The sequence below is a fragment of the Echinops telfairi genome, unplaced genomic scaffold, assembly GCF_000313985.2.
Source record: "Echinops telfairi isolate 266 unplaced genomic scaffold, ASM31398v2 ScPeMD7_23;HRSCAF=83, whole genome shotgun sequence".
In the NCBI taxonomy this organism is placed as follows: Eukaryota; Metazoa; Chordata; class Mammalia; order Afrosoricida; family Tenrecidae; genus Echinops; species Echinops telfairi.
The window spans coordinates 33,262,566-33,280,526 of NW_022103920.1; the positions used below are offsets into that span (position 1 = coordinate 33,262,566).

Sequence of the window (17,961 nt, forward strand, 5' to 3'; positions counted from 1 at the left end):
TTGAGATCATATTCCATGGGTGTTGAAGTAATTGACACCAGCGGCACTTTTCTATTACAAAGCAAATCAGTCCTGTGGCTCCCAGTACCTGGGTAAGCATTCAATTTCCTATTTATAGGAGTCCATGAAACCCCAACATTTAGCCTAAAACAGCAGTGAACACCCTCCTCCTGTCAGCCTTCAACCTCTAGAGTTTAACTGACAGAATTTCTCTGGTGTCTTTATGCATCAATGTGGCGGTGGATTTGGGGACAAAGATCCCTCAAGTGGTTTGGGGTCTTTAGTTTAACTCATGCTTGAACGAAGCCATTCTATATAAAGGCCACATAGGCAGAACAATTTCTGAACCAGTCAAAAGCAATGGTGCCCAAACCCACATGAGCCACATGTTAATTACCATCGTAAGGGAAGGTGTAATAGGATGTCTCAATGCCCATTTCTAGGGAGTTCTACAAATCTAAACTGAAATCACCAACAGTGGCACAGCCAGCTCGCGACTGGTCTGGAGCTGTGTTCAGTGTGTGCACAATCAGGGCTTTGACCATTTGCTCCTTGCTCCTGTGGCTCCTCCTTCGGTCACTTCATGGCAGCTTAGCGCCTGCCGTATCGAAACTGCACTTCTGTCAAGTTCTGTGGCTTCTTGGACGAAGAAGGCTTGTGGGAGAGGACAACTGCTGGTAGAAAGGAGCTTTAAGAAGCATCTGAACGTGCCATTTACCTGTGATTTCCATATCCTCCTTTCATTGATAATTAGGAATTTAATGAAACAAGGCAATTGAAAATAATTACACAATAGAGCTTTACAGCCAAGATACAAAATGCCCTCATTTAAATGTTCTGCTTTATTTTCTGAACATTAAAAAGCCAAAAAAAGTTTATTTACCAATGGTTAATCCTTTGCTGTTGTTCACATGTAAACTATGCTTTTGTGTCTAGTTCACAGGTGAAACTATTCAAAATTGCTTCTGCAGCAGTCTCTTCCAGCTCTACTAGTTTTGCAAACACTCTTGTGGCAGCAGCTGGTTCAAGATGCTGCTTTGCTTTAAAGCGGGTAGCCTCGCTGTATCCTCACTGAGGACGGGGACGTTCTCCTTCTGGCCCTGGGCCGTCAGGTCACCTTCGCTGTCCGACAGTGTGCACAGGAGACTGTCGTTTTCGTAGGTTGGAAAGTAATACCTGAAACAACCACAGATATGCTGAGTAGGCAAACTAATAATAATCCCAGAAATTTCTAGGAAGCATCACTACGTATATTAATATCTTTAGCTATCTAACTATCCATCCATCCACTCACCCACCTATCTAGCTGAGGAGGCTTCAAAAAGTTCCTGGAAAAATTCCATCATCTTTTAATTCTACCATCTACAAGCTTTGTGATGCTCCCTGCATGTAAATCTATATTTATCTATGCACCTGCAATTTTGCTAGGTTTCCCTGCCAACAGCGTCGGTAGCATTTTGCAGTGGTCTTGAGGACGAGGAGGACTCTTGGTAGCATAGTGGTTAGGTTCCTGGCTGCCAACCATAAGCTGGGGGCTTCAACCCCGCAGTCGCCCGCTGGGACAAGCATGTGGCCGTCTGCGCAGGAGGCGTAATTGGTCTGTGCTATGGGATGCCTGTAAGTCAGAGTTGACTTTACGGCGCTGGGTTTTGAATGAAGGAGACAAATGCATGAGTTGCTTTTACCTGTTGTGGCTGGTATCTGCCTTACAGAATGTTTCACAGCTTCTGCTAACCGGCCATCCAGGCTCTGCTGGATACCTACACTGAGAAGGAACTGGTATTCTACAAGGCGGCCGGCTCCAGCATTGGACAGCTCCCGTCTTAGGAACTAGCTCCTTATATGAAGTTAAAACCTGCATCTCTCATTTCCACTCAGAGGACCTAGTGCTTCTTCTCTCGAGGCTAATACAGTTTCAGTTCAGTTTCTTTCTCATACAATAATCCTTTAGAACTTGGGAGAAAATGGTTGTTTCCCCTGGTGCTTTGTTTCCTGATGTAAACACTGCAGGCAATGACAAAACGAGATGTTTGTTGCACTACAAATCTGTTATCCTGGCTCCTTGTTTGAACACGCGTTGGAGGGAGTGCACAGCTCCCTCTGAGGGCTTTGTTCTCCAGGGGTCAATACAGGCCTGCCTCTGGCTGGGGTTTTGCTGAAGGGGAAACACCACAGCCATTAGACTACAGTCCCAGGACCTGATTTAATGTCCCCAAGAATAAAGGAACCGCCAGGCCACACAAAACCCAAAGCCTCTCAAAGTCCCCTCAGCTGAGAAGCAGCGCAGTAGGACTGACCTGGCCAGGCTACCCTGGAGGGTGACAACATCTCACAGGCACCCACTGCTCCACAGTCTTTCTGCCAAGATGCAAGACAGATGCCAAGAGTGGGCATACCTTTGGCATCATAGTATTATTTCTAGACATTTACCTAAATGAGATAAATAGGTAAAAATGTAGGGCTATGGATATCTACTTTTTATCATTTACGAGAACCCAAAATAAGAAGCAACCTATGTAGGTAGCAAATACCACCCCGTGGGAGACTTGGTAACCCTTAAAATGATGCCACAAAGCGTAATAAATATGGAAAGATTTAGTATACAAGATCCTATTAACAAAGTGATACATACACCCAGTGAGATGGGATTTCAAGACCTATACTTATTTCAGTATTTACCAAAAACACTTCTATCTCTACATCACACATTCTGAAATAGTTAATTTCCTTTGTAAGATGTGGCTTACTTCAAAAATAAGTTTTAGAGTTTACAGCAAATATGCCTTCCTTTAAATTTTTAATTTATTTAAAGGTTTTGAAGTTTAAAGAAATTAAACAAAGGGATCAAATAAGGAAAATGGAGACCAGAGGCATCACCTGGTTGGACAGCACTTACTGCAGTTGATCCCACGTCTGCCTTTCAGGAAGCAGTGAGATGTGTTTCGTCTCCTCCATGTGAGTCCGTAAGTCAGCCTTTGACTTGAACTTCACCTGGCAGCCGTAACACCGGCACTGGTGGACTTCCCTTCGGATGAAGTTCACCAGCTTCACTTGCTGATAGAAATTTAATCCTAAAAACATGACAATACCCAGAATCATTAGATAACTGGCAAGACTCAATTTTTCCCTGTTATAATATTTAAAAAGAGCCAGCTCACTTCATTACCCAACCTGAAGAGGCACTCCAATGAGATAGCATAATAAAATATACGAGACAATAACAGCCCACAGGGCTTACCTGCTAGGCACAGTTCTAATCCGCATCTGCAGAAGAATACATTTAATCCTCACAACACTTTATGGGACAGGTGGTATTATTGTACCTAAGTAGATATTAAGAAACTGTACCAGGCTGCACAGCAGGTCAGCGGAGGAGGCAGGATATGACCCCAACTGTTCATTCCAGAACCCACATCCTCGACGACTAAGCTAACGACACAGGCACCGTGGAACAGGTCGTTAACAGCAAGGCAAAGGGACACATTCAGGGGTCTTGGAAAGCTGAGCTGTGGGGAGTGAGCTTTTCGCTCCCTTGGATTAGCGAGCAAGCCAGTACTTTATGTCTAATGGCACCAATTGCTTTTTGCTCAGTGCTGCTGAGAAAGATACGATGAGGTACATCGATTATAAACAACTCAAGGTGCACTGCCAGGCCACGCAGTAGGTGTTTTACAGACACCATTCCTCCCCATCACTTTTTTCTGACTTGTGACCCACTGTCATGCAGCCAGTTAAAAGCTGGAGTTGCAATGTCAGCTCTAGGCTGACTCCCAGACTTAAGCTCTTTCTAGCCCACCCTCCACTCCCATTTATGGGATGGATCATGACTTACATTTTACCTTATGAAGCACTCATTTATGTAGGGAAGAGGGAAACAATGCTGTTTGACATAAAAGCCATTGTTGAGTGTGACAGTTCAAGACAGTTGAGAAGCTTTGGTTCAGAGTGTCATTAAAACCACTGTACGGAGATGCACTGGGACCTGTGGCCTCTCCAGGCAGGATGAGAGACCACGGGGCCGCTTACAGCCCTGTCTCTGAAATGCGCACCTACATAAATAAATAAATACCCTGTGCACCATCATGGAGAACCACTTCCGAAGCAAACTCACCAAGTTCGGACTTTATTTTGAGGAGATTGAATTCGTGTGCATCCTAAAAAGGGAAGGGATACATCTGTAAGGATATGAATTATTCATCCTGTCATCCAAAGCTAGGAACAGCTAATTCCCAGGAGTTTGAGCCTTTTTGAAACTTGGGCTGAAGTGTTGTTAATTGTGTGTTCTCCCACACCAAACTGCTTCTTTAAGCAAAGACCCAACCAGTCAAGCCGAGCAGTCGACCTTCATTGGCCACGCTTCTGCCTGTAGTCGTGACCATGTATGACGGCTGCACTCCGCAGCTGGACAGAAAGCGTCCAGGGGAGGCATGGCTCTGCCGTACTGGACCTCTGCACTAGAGCTCCAATCCAATCAAAGCAAACCCAGGCAGCCCAGACCACTGCTGCCAAGTTGGTTCTGCCTCAGCAGGCTTGGCGGGAGAGAGCAGAACTGCCCCATCGGCTTCCCCAGGCGGTAATCTTTATGGAAACAGAGGGCCCAAACTGCCAACCCTCTGGTTAACAACCAAGTGCTCCAACCATGTGCCAACAGGGCTCCTTAATGGGCCTTCATTCCGTATGCAGACAGTCATTTTCAGAGTTTCTGCTTTCCATTTTACACTGTCAAATACATCGCTTCCCTCGCCAAGCTTCACTTCACTCACATCTTCTCACAAATTACACTTCTTTGGATTTCTGCCATCAGGAGGCTTTTACTTATTCCATTGGTTCCTTTGCTCTGACCGTCCGCCTCTCCAGAGAAGCGCTGGTAGTTACACGCCCATGGAGGACAAAGGCAGACTGAGCCACGGCACCCAGTGTCTCCTGTAGCGCCGAGTGCAGGGTTATGATGAGGAATCCCACGACGTAGAATCACAGGCAGGGGCTTAGCAGGGGGTGAGGACCCGTCAGGGATGACGCTGGGAGAATCTCTACAAAGGGGATGGGCACAGTCTGCTCTCAATGCAGAGCCAGCAGGACCTTGGGAATTGATCACCACATAGGGATCTGTACACATACTCCCATGGTTCCTTGCCTCAGAGACACGGACTCTGCTTTCCCAATGGAAAATGCCCATGATCTTTGTAGCATCTTCTAGGTCCTTCTTTGACCAAATCACACCAGTGGTTCTGAGGGAGCTTGCAGTGGAGATGGGTGAAAGAGCGTATGTGCTGGTGGAAGGGATTAGAAGGGGCAGTGATTTTCCCCCCATTATAAGCAGCCCTTTCCTACTGAGCTGTGACACTGCGGTGAATCATTAGATGCTCCCCTTTCCCACGCACGCCGTCCTGTTGATCAGAGGTGTGGGGAGTGTGCCACTGCTCTAGACAGACCAAAGTGAAATAGGCTCAGAATGTCTACCTCCGAGCTTCATCACTACCTACGAATGACACCCAGACTCGGGGTGGGTGGGAGTGTGGTACAGACTGTGAATGCCCCAAATGTCTTCCCTCCAATCCTTGTATCCAAGGGGGCTGCAAGACTCCATCCGGCCTCCTCTCTACGGAGGACCTCGGCTTCCACCGGGGCTGTGCGAATGGCAATCCCTTCTTCCCCCGGCCCTCCTCCTTCACGGGGAGAAGAGCCAGACCTGTCCTATCTGTACGTCATCTCATCGGCCCCGCATCCTGCCTGGGACCCTGTCTGCTAAGCCAGAGTGATCTCAGAGCCTCCCAAAGGTGGGACTGAGTTGGTGGGCTGTGAAGTCTCTCATCACCAACAGTCCACGAGGGTCCTGCCCAAGGCACAGCTAACTAACCAGCTGAGAGGTGGTTCTCTTGGGAGAACTGTGATGGTCTCTTCTGCGCTATCTTCAGTGCTTTGGGGGATGGGATAACTATGGAGAAACTGAAGGGGGAAGTGGAAGAGGTGGCAGATCGAATGTCCCAGGTGACTAAAAGCTCTCACCTCCATGTGGACATATAACGTCTCGATGGTTTCTGCTTGCTTTTCACAAAACAGGCAAACGGCAGACACAGGGTGCTCCTCCCAGTCAGACCAGTCACTGCGTTCAAAAGAAAACAGAAGACGTGGAAGCTCCCTTCACGGAGAAGGTGCACCACGGCGGTGCTGCCGCCACCTGGGGAACCCTGGCCTAGCCCTTTTGACGCTGACATTTTTGTCAAGACTGTCACATCATATTAGGGCTTTCTGATGCAGCTTCTGAAATTCAGAGTGGCACCATGAAATTACTGCAGCCGGCGAACGGGTGCTGCTCCAGGTGCTGACATCGGCCTCCCGCCTGGAAAGTTCCCTCCCTGTACACTGAGTGCAGTCTCTCTTGGGATGGGTGGGGGGTGGGAGGGGCGCTATCGGGGGAGGTGATGCTCGATCTCATTAGCCAAGACCACCCAGCACGCACCTGACATGGTGCGAGGCTGGGAGCGTGTGGTTGCACAACGAATGGTGTTATTAAAACAGCAGACATCCTTCAGGGAGGACATGCTGATCACGCTAACTGGGCCACGTGTTAAAACAGCAGTCTGCTGAGAGAAAGACTCCAGGGCCGAGCAGGGTCCCTTCTGCCACGCTTCCTCCTCCACGCTTGGCTTGTCATTCCTGAATCGGGAGCAGCTGGGAGAAGAGTCGTGCAGACGAAGCACTAACCGTGCACACTCAAACAAGGGAGGGTTTCTCAAGGCAGGTTCAGAAGTAATGGCTGCTATGACTTCAAAGATTAATGTAACCCAATTCATACCGAAGCTCTCCTGCTCAGAGAGCGGGGACTATGTTCCCTAACTTTACCCATTCAGGAGGGTCACCGGCACCTCTGCTCCAGGCCATTGCATTACTCGTGTGTTCTGAGAGGCCAACACCCGTCCCTAATGTGGGTGCCCTAATGAGCAAGGGACATTTCTATCCTCGTCTGGAGGACTCATGACTGATTCTATAAGCATCAAAGGAAGTTACGTGGATGTCAAGGCTCCAACTCTGGACTTTACCTCAATTAAAAAAAAATTAATTCAAAACTCTGGGGGGGGGGGGGCAGAGAGAGAGGCCAAACAGCTTTGAATTAAAAAAAAAAATAATAAAAAGAAATCCTGTTGGGTTGAAAAGCATACTTTTCAAGCTTATGATTTCATGGAAAGAAGCGGTTACTGTTTGAAGTTCGTCATCAATCGGATGAACGTAAAGTTAATTCCAATTCACATCTCTTCTCTATTCCAGTCGGAAGCGCCATGGGGTGTTGAAAGACCATGTCACTTCCAGATCTGGGGACCAGGTGAATAACCAGCAACTCATTTTTCACTGAATTACATATTACCTGTGTGTTCAATCAGGGAATAGCTTGAACAGTAACAGATTTTAGTGGGAATAATGGTTGCCCTCGTGATTATTATTTCAAGCTATCTGAATTCAAGTTTTTGCCACATTCCATCCAAAGACGGAGGTCTCAGAGTGGGGGGGCGGGGGTGGGGGGACAGGTGCCGATTCTTTAAATTCTGCCTCTTCAGTTCACATTCTCCAAAGATATTTTTAGTCCAAACTACAGAACTCTTTTTTTTTGGTTCACTCTGAAAAACTCTGCCCTTCATTAGCAGCGAAAACTGGTCTTACTCTTCTTGATGGTCTAGCAACTCTCGGTCATCTTCCAGTTGAACTTCTTCCCAAGACTTTCCCAGTTCCTAGGTAGAAAGGACAGTGAGGTTAGAGGGAAAGAAGGGGTGGTGGAAGAGGAAATACATAACTCCACAACAAAGAAAAGACCTTCAAAAGGCTCTGCAACAATACAAGTCAGAGGGGCAGGCGAGAGAGTTTCACTGTTGTCAGAAGCGGTGGAGCTGGCTCCCCGCAGAGCGACCCTGTGCACCAGAGGGAAGACTGCCTGGTGGGTCCTGCTCGGTGCTCACAAGGCTGCTTCTGCTAGCGCCCAGCATTGCAGCCACCGCGTCCGTCCATCTTGCCGAGGGCTTTCCTCTTTCGCTGACTGAGTTAGTTAATTGTGCCAGCCTGGCCGATTATCACATGTGGGTCTGGTTGAAAGGCGGAGGGATAAATGGGTGGTGAAGCCTCGCCTTTCTAGTTCTCGGGTCTCTTGTTTTGTGAAGGTTGCATCGGGTGCAGCTGCCTTAGCAGTTCCCTGCTTTAGCTTGCAAGATGGATTTCCTACAAGACATCCCCAAGGAGAAGCCGCATGGATCTATCCTGATGCAGCCCTGGGTGCTGGAGCAGCCGTGTGGAGACCCCTGCCAGTGCTGAGATGCTTACACGTTCACTGACTAAGCTTTCCTACTGCAGTCAGCATCATTGCCTGTTTTGTGAGGTGGAGGACTTTGTGGACTGGTGTTGGGTAAATGGATTAATGTTGGACTTGTGGGCTTGGGCAGCATTGGGTTGGGATGTTTTCGTGATGCACATTTTCTTTGCATAAAACTCTCTCATACGTGAGTTGCTGTGGATTTGTTTCTCCAAAGTACCTAGACTAATACACTGACCCTCTACTTTACCAAGCATGATGCCTTTCTCCTGGACTGGTCTCTCCCGACGACATGTCCACAGTATGTGAGACGAAGTCTCACAAAAAGGACTATGGACTGTCAAAAGAGCTTCAAAGAAACTGTGGGAAAATTCCATTATCTTTCAATTCCAACTTTTCACGGACTTCTTGACGCCCTCTTATATTAAACATTTGTTTCAGTGATGAGGAACAATACGTCCTGAAACGCTGCCCCCATACGACTTTCTTTTGGAGCAGCAGCATCTTGTTTAGCTGACAGTGACCTTACTGGAGAGCGCTTGATTGTTTGTGTGAACCCCCATGACTTCTTATCACACCATGGCCAACATTCAGAGTCCCAACCCGGTGTAGAAGCCCCCTTGCTCAGTCCCACCCATTCCCGCATAAGTATCGCATCCTCAGCTGGAAACACTGGTCTCTGCAGATTTGCACTGGACTCCCGATCTCTGCTTAAAAGCGACCCTCAACCTTTCTTCCTCTGGTGACCCGTCGAAAATGGTACCTCTTTTTTGCAAGCCACTTTGTTTGCGCTTGAATTTTTGTTAAAGCACTGGTCACTATCTGCAAGCATTTTGTATGTCCCTTTGTGTCCTTATTTGCTGTCTTCCCACCCTGGAATTCAGTCCGTAAGGGGTGTTCCATTGCAGCCCTCGGTGCACGGTGGGTTTGATGAATTGAATTGAGACGGAGAAAATCTAACTGTTTGAGGCAAATTGAGACCTTACTTCAGACGGTTTTTTGTTAGGTGAACACACAGTGCATTGTTATATGTAAAGTCCTCAGTACCGGGTAAGGCTGGAATACCTATCCACATTGCTTTTACCCCTTCTATTTAGTGGAGAAGCCTCACCCTTTCAGTGCTGCGTCTGGCAAGCCTCAACAGAGCTACATCAAAACGTCCCGAAGCGACGGAAGGAATGACTCCCGTCGCTCCGGCCACTTCTCTTCATGGAGCTGCTCTGTCCTCTCGTTTTGACTGTTCTTCTCAAGCGGCGAGAATATGGCTCGGGTCAAGCCCAACCTATAAACTTCTAAGCTCTCTTTGTTTACTATCACTCATTTGGAAAAGTACAACCACAATTCACTCTCAGTTATGAACCTTTTTATTCCTCTCTCTCAAATCAAGGTGTTCATTTAGCTAAAAACAAAGAGCTATTGTGATGTGGGGGAAAGAAAAGCCATCATCCATCCACTTAATGCGCGGCTGTGAAGCTGTCACTGACTCTCAGTTAAATGATGCACACGCTCAGACAAGCAGAGAGGGTGCCGTGACACCGCTCGCGATAGCTCCCGGGGACTCCCTAACGTTCCTCGCGAAGCGTCTGAACCCTGTCCTGACACTGTCCAAGGATCACGAGTCAGCATTTCTGGCAGTCAATCAATCTTTCGGGTGTTAACATTTTCCTTCCTGTCTCTGGACTTAGATTTAAAGTCAGCTTTTTATGGTTGCAGGTGTTACTGAAGGGTAGGCCAGATGTGGTATTACCACCATTAACTATAGGGGAAACACAGGCAAGTAATTAGCAGCAATACCCCGTCTTACTCTTCTGCATGGTCTAGCAACTCTCGACCATCTTCCAGCTGGACTTCTTCCTAAGATTTCCCAAGGTTTTTTTGTTTTGAGCCCAAAGTGACAAAAAATATCTTTTATTACCAAACTTCCAAACTCAAAGTAAACAAGCGGCCATCTAGCTCAGAAGCAACAAAGCCCACATGGAACAACATATCAACCTGTGTGATCACGGGGTGTCGAACGGATCACTGAAGACAAATGGGTGCATAAGCAAATGTGGTGAAGAAAGCTGATGGTGCCCGGCTATCAAAAAGTATAGCGTCTGGGGTCTTAAAGGCTTGAAGGTAATCAAGCGGCCATGTAGCTCAGAAGCAACAAAGCCCACATGGAAGAAGCACACCAGCCTATGCAACCACGAGTTGTCGAAGGGATCAGGTGTAAGGCAACATCAGAACAAAAAATCTTACCATAGTGAATGATGGGGGGAGTGCAGAGTGGAGATCCAAAGCCCATTAGTAGGCCACTGGAGATCCCCTTGCAGAGGGGTCTCGGGGAGGAGATGAGCCAGTCAGGGTGCGAGGTAACAATGATGAGAAATACAACCTTCCTCTAGTTCCTAAAGGTTTCCTCCCCGCTCCCACTACCATGATTCGAATTCTATCTTGCAAGACTGGCTAGACCAGAGGAGGTACACTGGTACAGATAGGAACTGAAAATACAGGGAATCCAGGACGGATGAGCCCTATAGGACCAGTGGTATGAGTGGCAAAACAGGGTGGGTAAAGGGAGAATGGGTAGGAAAGAGGGAACCGATTACATGGAACTGTGTGTGACCTCCTCCCTGGGGGACAGACAATCAAAAAGTGGATGAAGGGAGACGTCGGACAGGGCAAGATATGACAAAATAACCATTTATAAACTATCAAGGGCTCATGCAGGAGAGGGGAGCGGGGAGGGAGGGGAAAAATGAGGACCTAATGTCGGGGGTTTAAATGGAGAGAAAATGTTTTGAGAAACGATGTACAAATGCGCTTTACACAATTGATGTGTGTATGGATTGGGATAACAGTTGTATGAGCCCCAAATAAAATGATTTTTTTAAAAGAAAAAAAAAAAAAGCATGATGTCACAACTCCCTCACTAGATTCATTTCCAACACGGAAGGATTTATCCAGGGGATACAGCATTAACCATGCACCCCTCAAGGGGAAATGGAAATGGATGTATTAGGGATCATAGAATCAATTGTAGATTAGGAAACAGGCAAGTACACTCCCTTGGTTCAGTTAAACATATGACTTAATATAGGAACAAGACCCAAAGAGAAAAACAACAAAGCACAGAGCTCTCTAATTAAGACACTGTGCCTACTAATGAATCATGTCAGGAAAGCAAAGAACGCAAAGTTTTGAAGGCACATCAGTAAAGGCGTTCTGAACTCCCCCTCAAGTCCCTGCATCAGATGGTTTGGGATCGATGAGAGGGTGGAAAAAGCAGGGGTGGGGGGGCTGGAGTTCCCTTTTCCATCTAGCACTTCCTTTCCCTTGGTACATTCACCCTTAGCATGTGTGGTTACACACACACACACACACACACACACACACACACACACACACACACACTCATTAGCAATAGAGAAAGCAAGTGTTTTAAGAAATGACTTTATTAGAACTAGAACAAAACTATGAAAAAAATAGCTTAGGTGCCTTCTATCATTATAAATGGCTTTGTATGTTTCAGAATAAAAGCCTTACATCAAAGAAAGACAACAGTTTCCTTGCACACCGGTGCCACCGCAGTTGGGTGCTCAGCTGCTAACTGAGCCAGCCATGGTTGGCACCCATCCGCTGCTCTGTGGGAGAAAGACGTGCTGTCTGTTTAAGGAGTACAGTTTTGGAAACCCTATTGGGTAGTTCTACTTTGTCCTATGGGGTCACGATGGGTTGGTATCAAACTTAATGCGTCTGGATTTGATTTTCTGCCCTCTTGGTTAGGAGACCCGAGAGCTTGAAATGAGAGCTGTAGATTGGAGGCAAGGGCATCTGAATGGGGAACTAATGGAACCTGGTCCTCTAACCATGCTCGTCATCATCAGAGCCTGTTGGTTTGTGAGAAAATAAAGCAAGAGCTTGAGGTGAGCAACCTAGACAATTTGGATTGTATTTGCCAGTTTGTTAGTATTAGCAACTGACCTGTGTTAATAAAAATGGAAAGTCTCCCACCTAAGAAGGAAAAACGAATCTGTCAATTGGTTGAGCTCAGAGGCGAGCCTCAAACTGCCCACTTTGCTGGTGGGTCTCCCACCTTTATGATGATCAGAGTGCATCTTGCCGGATGCGTCCTCCATCACCTTGAAGTCTGGAGACACTCCATGGGGTGGATGTGGAGGGAAGGTACTCTATGGGTTAGTGACCAAAGGCTGCAGATATCTGCTACAGAAGCAACCATGACATTAACTGCATTCACCATTACAAGGTGTTGAAAGAAACATGCTCCCAGGCCTGTCTCTCATACAAAGCTCCAACTCCCCGAAAACAGGGACTCACATCAGCCCCTATGTCTGCAATATCTTTCTTTCCCTTCCAGCTGGTTTCTAAAAGGCACCCCCATGCCTGTAGACGGTACAACCTCAAGGAGATTGGCTCTGGAGAGACGTCGATGTGAGAGGTGGATGCACACACAGCGAGTCCTAATAGAACTCTCCCTTTTCTGTCTACTCTGGTGGACGCATTTTTCCTTCTAAGGAAAAAGCACAGACTATCTCTCTCTACTAATTGCGTATGCACAGTTTTAGAAGAATTTTTTCTTTTGTATGAAGGAGTCTATGTTAAATATTCCTGACTAAGGGGATGAAAATTAAAAAAAAAAAAAGATGCTGAGAAACCCGTGACCCCCCCATTTCCCACACTCACTGTTCTTTGGGGTAGTCTTTCTATATTCATTTACACATTATTAAATGAGCCTCGGTAACACAATAGACCCCTGCTCTTATACTGACTGAAATGTTGGTGGTTCGAACCCACCAACATTTGTTGTCCCATGGGAGTAAAGAGTTGGTGGCACCTCTCCCATACGGATTTCAGCTAAGGAAGCCCTAAGGGGGTAATTCTACTCTATCCTATAGGGTTACTACACTACATCATTATGCTATTATATAATACATGTCACTATACTGTTATACAAACTCTTCTTTAAGCTTTCCTAGATGTTATTTAAGTTGATAATGCAGATAAGCAACCCCTAGTTTAGGGCATTTATAGATCTTGAGATTCTTTATTGGCTTCTTCAGTGCTTTTCAAAGGTGTTTACCTCATTTCTATAATGCCATGGCATTATAACATTTGTTTACTTTTTAGATCGTTTTTATTGCTGTGGTCATCCATTGACCTCGAGGGGAAAACAGACTGGTCTAAGAGGCTAACGTGGGTTAGAGCCCTTAGTGCTTGATCAAAGTCAGCTTTACTCTGACCTTGGCTCCTTTTCGAGTTTGTTACCAAAGACAACAGGCAATGGAGGATGGCTGGATCAGTACGAATCCAACAGCGCTGCTTGGCTACCACACAAGAATGGAGGGTGACGAGATCAGTGTGAATCTAACACCCTGATGAAAAAGAAACAAAACAGAAAAACAAATAGCTAACCCAAACCAGGGGATGTAGGTATTAATAATATGCCTTCAGCTTGAACACTGAAGGAAACTGGTGCCTTAGTCATGTGATCTTGGGAAGAAACTCAGTTAAACTCTGACTCTACTAATCTACAGAATATGGAAAAAGACAACACTCTGGTCACAGGGATATCTTTAAGACTAAATGATTTGAAAGAAATAATTACCTAGGATAATGCTGAGCACAGAGTAGGTATTCAAACAGTTGCTGGTTTTTCTTTTAAAACAACTTCTAGCAATACTATCCTAGAGTTAACTTGATTTCCATTTTCCATGTTTTTGGTCTCCACACCCTCTTAAAGTGTTTTTCTTCAGCCATGATCCTGCTGTACCAGAACCTGAAGCTCCGTGGGCAGAGTCATCCCGCATGCCTGTCTGGAGAGAGCTGGCCCAACGGAGCAGGAGATTTTCGATTTGACAAGCCACACTACATGCTGCCCAGGGAAAGGACAGGAATCAGCCTTTCCTAAAAGGCCAGCAGAAACAGAGTGAGCGGGCCCTTTGAAGTTACCTCTAAAAGGCAAATACCTCTAGCTTTCTGCTGCTGTACTAGTGGAGTCCCAGGCTCTTGAATATGAGTTTGAAAGCGCCCCAGAAGGAAGCGCTGCGGTGACAGGCCCCCACACCCCGTCCCGCAGCTCTCTGTAGCAGCTGACGATGTCTTGGCGGGTGACACTGCTGCCTGCTCCCTGGTGGGTTGGATTGGGCCCTGAAGCAGCGTTTATTCTAGGAAGTGATGTGATTGAGTGACTGCAAGGGAAGACTGGCTCACAGGCTGCCTTTGCCTTTAGCTGGTTATAAAACATCTGCAGCTGACCGAGGCAATCTCTCCGTGGCTCTTCAAACACATGTTAAACTTGCTTCTCAAGGGGAATTTCATTAGAATATTACAAGGATTAGAACAGACGAAAATGGGCCCTAGAGCAGAGATTTCCAACACAATTCAGGATGTGCTTGTTTCTATCCAACAGATGAAAGGTCTGATTATATCCAATTAGCCTTCGGTGGCCATTGGGTTTGGACTTTAATTCACTCAAATTAGGTTGGGGGAGAGAAAAGCAAAGCAAACAAAAACCGGTTTTTGTTTTTTTGTGCTTAAGAAGAAAACCAGCTAGAAACAGAACTCCCAGTCTTTTCTCAAGTCCCAGTGGAGAGTGATTTCAGCCTTTCACTTTATAGGGGTGATTTCCCTGTTTGCTGTATGCTAGCACTCCCCAGGCGCGGTGTCAGTCAAAACCCCCCTCCCACATTTTCAGATGCCTCCCCCCACCCGGGTGACATCTGTTGCCAGCTGAATACCTCTTCTTAATTGAAAGGGACTGTCATGTATGGGTGTTGGCAAATGTACTGAGGTTGGCATGGAAAACCAGTTAGTCCGTCCGACTAACCAAACAAATGAAATCTACTTATATAGTAGGACAGCTGGGTTTCCAGGAAACTTGCCATAAAATACCTGGTCCCAGAGGACGACAAAGATATAACCACTTGATGGTGGTAGCAATCGAACAATTATGCTTGATCTGATGGATTTATGGATTGTTATATCTGTAAGAGCTCCCAATAAAATGATTAATAATAAAGAAAAAGATAAAAGCAATTTATTTCGCCCCCATGAACATGAGGGAAAGGATGAACTTTTTATTGGGGGCAGGAAGAAGAGTACAGATATTTTCTTTCTTTTATAAAAAATCATCTAGTGTAAGAGCTCGTATATCCAGTATTCAGCAAATGCTTTCAAACAGAATGTCAGGCATCCCCAAGTTAACAGATAATGCAGTAAATGGGAGGATAAAATAGAAGGGCAAATCTCTGAGTGCTGTAGGTCTATCTCTGCTGGTTTAGTTCATATCATCATGCATTGACCTTGTATACATAAGTGACAAATCAACAGCAAATCTAATTATGTTTCTTTTTTTTAATGATCATTGTATTGGGGGCTTTACAGCTCTTACAACATACCACACATCAATTATATCTTGCATATTTGTACATGTGTTGCCATCATCATTTTCTAAACAGTTACTTTCTACTTGAGCCCTCCCACCCCCACCCCCACAAACTCTGGATAAATTATTATCGTTTTCATATCTTCTAATTATGTTTTCTAAAGACCATTTTAAAGCCAATCACTGCAACCCTTGGTTACACTGTGACCTATGTACTAAGTGAGGATTCCAATATTCGTTCGCCCGTGGAAGGGTTTTGTCTGCAGCGCTGCAATCAAATTTCAGATTATAAAGAGAAAGGCTTACCAAGTAATTGATGACATAAAATCGGTCGTATTCCCGGTTCTTCGGATTGATCCGACGATGTTGTTTTTTCCTCATGTGGTCTCTCAGGGTGTTTCTGTCCCTGAAGGTCTTCTCACAGTACAAGCACTGCAAGCTGAAGGAGACACACCAACGCGGACAGGGTGGGTCAATCGCTTAGGTAGTTGCTGCAATAGCCCTTTATTACTATTCTTTTAATACTTATTAATTTTAGGTTACATGGAATCTTCAAGTGGGAAAGGACACGAAAAGGTCACCAAGCCTATTCCCCCCTTATTGACATGGGCATGTTCCAAAGATCAGGCCATTACGTGCAATCTTCATTATTCTCAGGTCAGGGACTGTCCCTGCATATCTGGTGCCAGTGTCTACCATGGGTGTTAAACTGCCCTGCAGGAGCCCCTGGGGTCCCTCAGCATGTGTGGTGACATGGTAGGCTCTCCTTCCCCACACGGAACTGTACGGGTCGGGGGTGATGGTGTTTTCCTCTACCCACCATCTCCTGCTGCCCACCCTAGGTGGTGACCCTGCTTGTCCACCATTTGCCCTGGCTCGACAGCGCTGCCTGTTCTGCTTTCTGCCTCTCCCCACTGACCTCCCGGCTACCCAGGCCTGCAGCCCACCTCGCCTTGCCTGCCCACATCCTCTGGGTGGACTGAGAGGTCTCGGATAAATGGGAGAAGGTGACCTTTGATCAGTTGGCCATCCCCCCTCATCCTTCATGTGGTCTGGTGGACGCTGGGGCCTGCAGTATCGCATTCAGGGCGGTCCCTGGAGGGTGTCCTGGGCCCAGCCATGGTCCTGTGTTGGGCTTGGACCATCACAGGCAGTGTTGAGAAATTTTCCAAGATTATCACGAGTGTGCAATGTCAGACAATGAGTCGTTCAGTGCGGTGTGGCGCAGAAGAACATCACTTTATCACGCCTTTGTCAGAGCCCCTCACTTTACTCATTTGCTTTGTGGTTTGACAGCAGGTGGTTTATTTTGCAGATGGCCAATTTGGTTGCCTTGACATTTCAGTTAAAACTGACAATGATGGTTAATATTCAAAGTGTTTGTGCTTTATCAATGGCATTATCTTTCTATAAATAAAAATGTACGTATGTTCTTGTTATACACGGTCTCAATGAGCCGGAGCTGACCAGATGGGCATCCTAACAACAACGGGTATGTTCTTCCTCCTGTAGGCAGGACGCCATGGTCTCATATGAAACTGAATAAGGTAGAACAACTTGACAGAGTATGCACTTCACTACATATGCAGGGAAACGGTTGTATAAAGCAAAGAAATCTACAATTTAGAACAGTGGTGTCTAAGAGGATACGAATATGGAAACAGATCTTACAAAGGGAAATTCAGAGGCATTGATAATGTTCTATTTCTTGGGCTGCCTTTTGTGACACCCTTTGTGTGGCATGTACATTTAATGGTATACACAACGTGTTCTATTTAAAATTTTTGAAACACTAAAAGGCAATATGATCTAGACAAAAGAGACTTGTTCCACAAAATATGAACTCTGCTACCTTGAAAAATGAGTAGGTTTCACGTCTTTAATTACTTTTATACTGTCAAATTAATCAGAACAAGTCCATAACAGAGTTCCAGATTAAAACAGCCTCAGACGTGGTTCATAAAACAGCACCTAAACAAACACCCCAAAACAAAACAAAACAGCTCCTACTTGTCCAGCTTCTTCTGGAGGGTACACAGAAATTCACTGCAGTTTACAATGTTGTCTGGCAATCCAATGTTGAAAGCATGTTCTCTGGCCATGTGGTTCAAAAGCACAGATCTAGGAAGACATTTGTGTAACCAGCATAACTTACATATCACCTAAGAACACATCAGCCTATGAACAGCATTTGTGTGAATGTTATTACACAATGTGAGCATGTTATCTGACACCAAGGGGACACACATTGTATGATCTGCTTATATAAGGGGGTACC

The 17,961-nt window shown here is 46.0% G+C and overlaps 1 protein-coding gene across 3 annotated transcripts in view; it reads right to left on the reverse strand.

Moving 5' to 3' along the window:
• Positions 1-824: 824 nt before the first annotated feature.
• ZNF277 (zinc finger protein 277) overlaps positions 825-17,961 on the reverse strand; it is a 107,226-nt gene continuing 90,089 nt past the window's right edge. The window contains exons 6-13 of one of the 3 annotated variants that reach the window (XR_006679948.1): positions 17,694-17,804; positions 15,990-16,122; positions 7,657-7,724; positions 6,007-6,103; positions 4,112-4,154; positions 2,897-3,071; positions 2,298-2,430; positions 1,107-1,176 (exon numbers count right to left, since the gene is read on the reverse strand). Coding sequence is in view for 2 of the 3 variants with exons in the window: in XM_004702581.2 (XP_004702638.1) it covers positions 990-1,176; positions 2,897-3,071; positions 4,112-4,154; positions 6,007-6,103; positions 7,657-7,724; positions 15,990-16,122; positions 17,694-17,804 (814 nt within the window). In the remaining variant the exon portion in view is untranslated. Of the gene's footprint in view, positions 1,177-2,297; positions 2,431-2,877; positions 3,072-4,111; positions 4,155-6,006; positions 6,104-7,656; positions 7,725-15,989; positions 16,123-17,693; positions 17,805-17,961 lie in introns of all 3 variants that reach the window. The other 2 variants (XM_004702581.2, XM_045288627.1) reach the window with 2 other exon arrangements.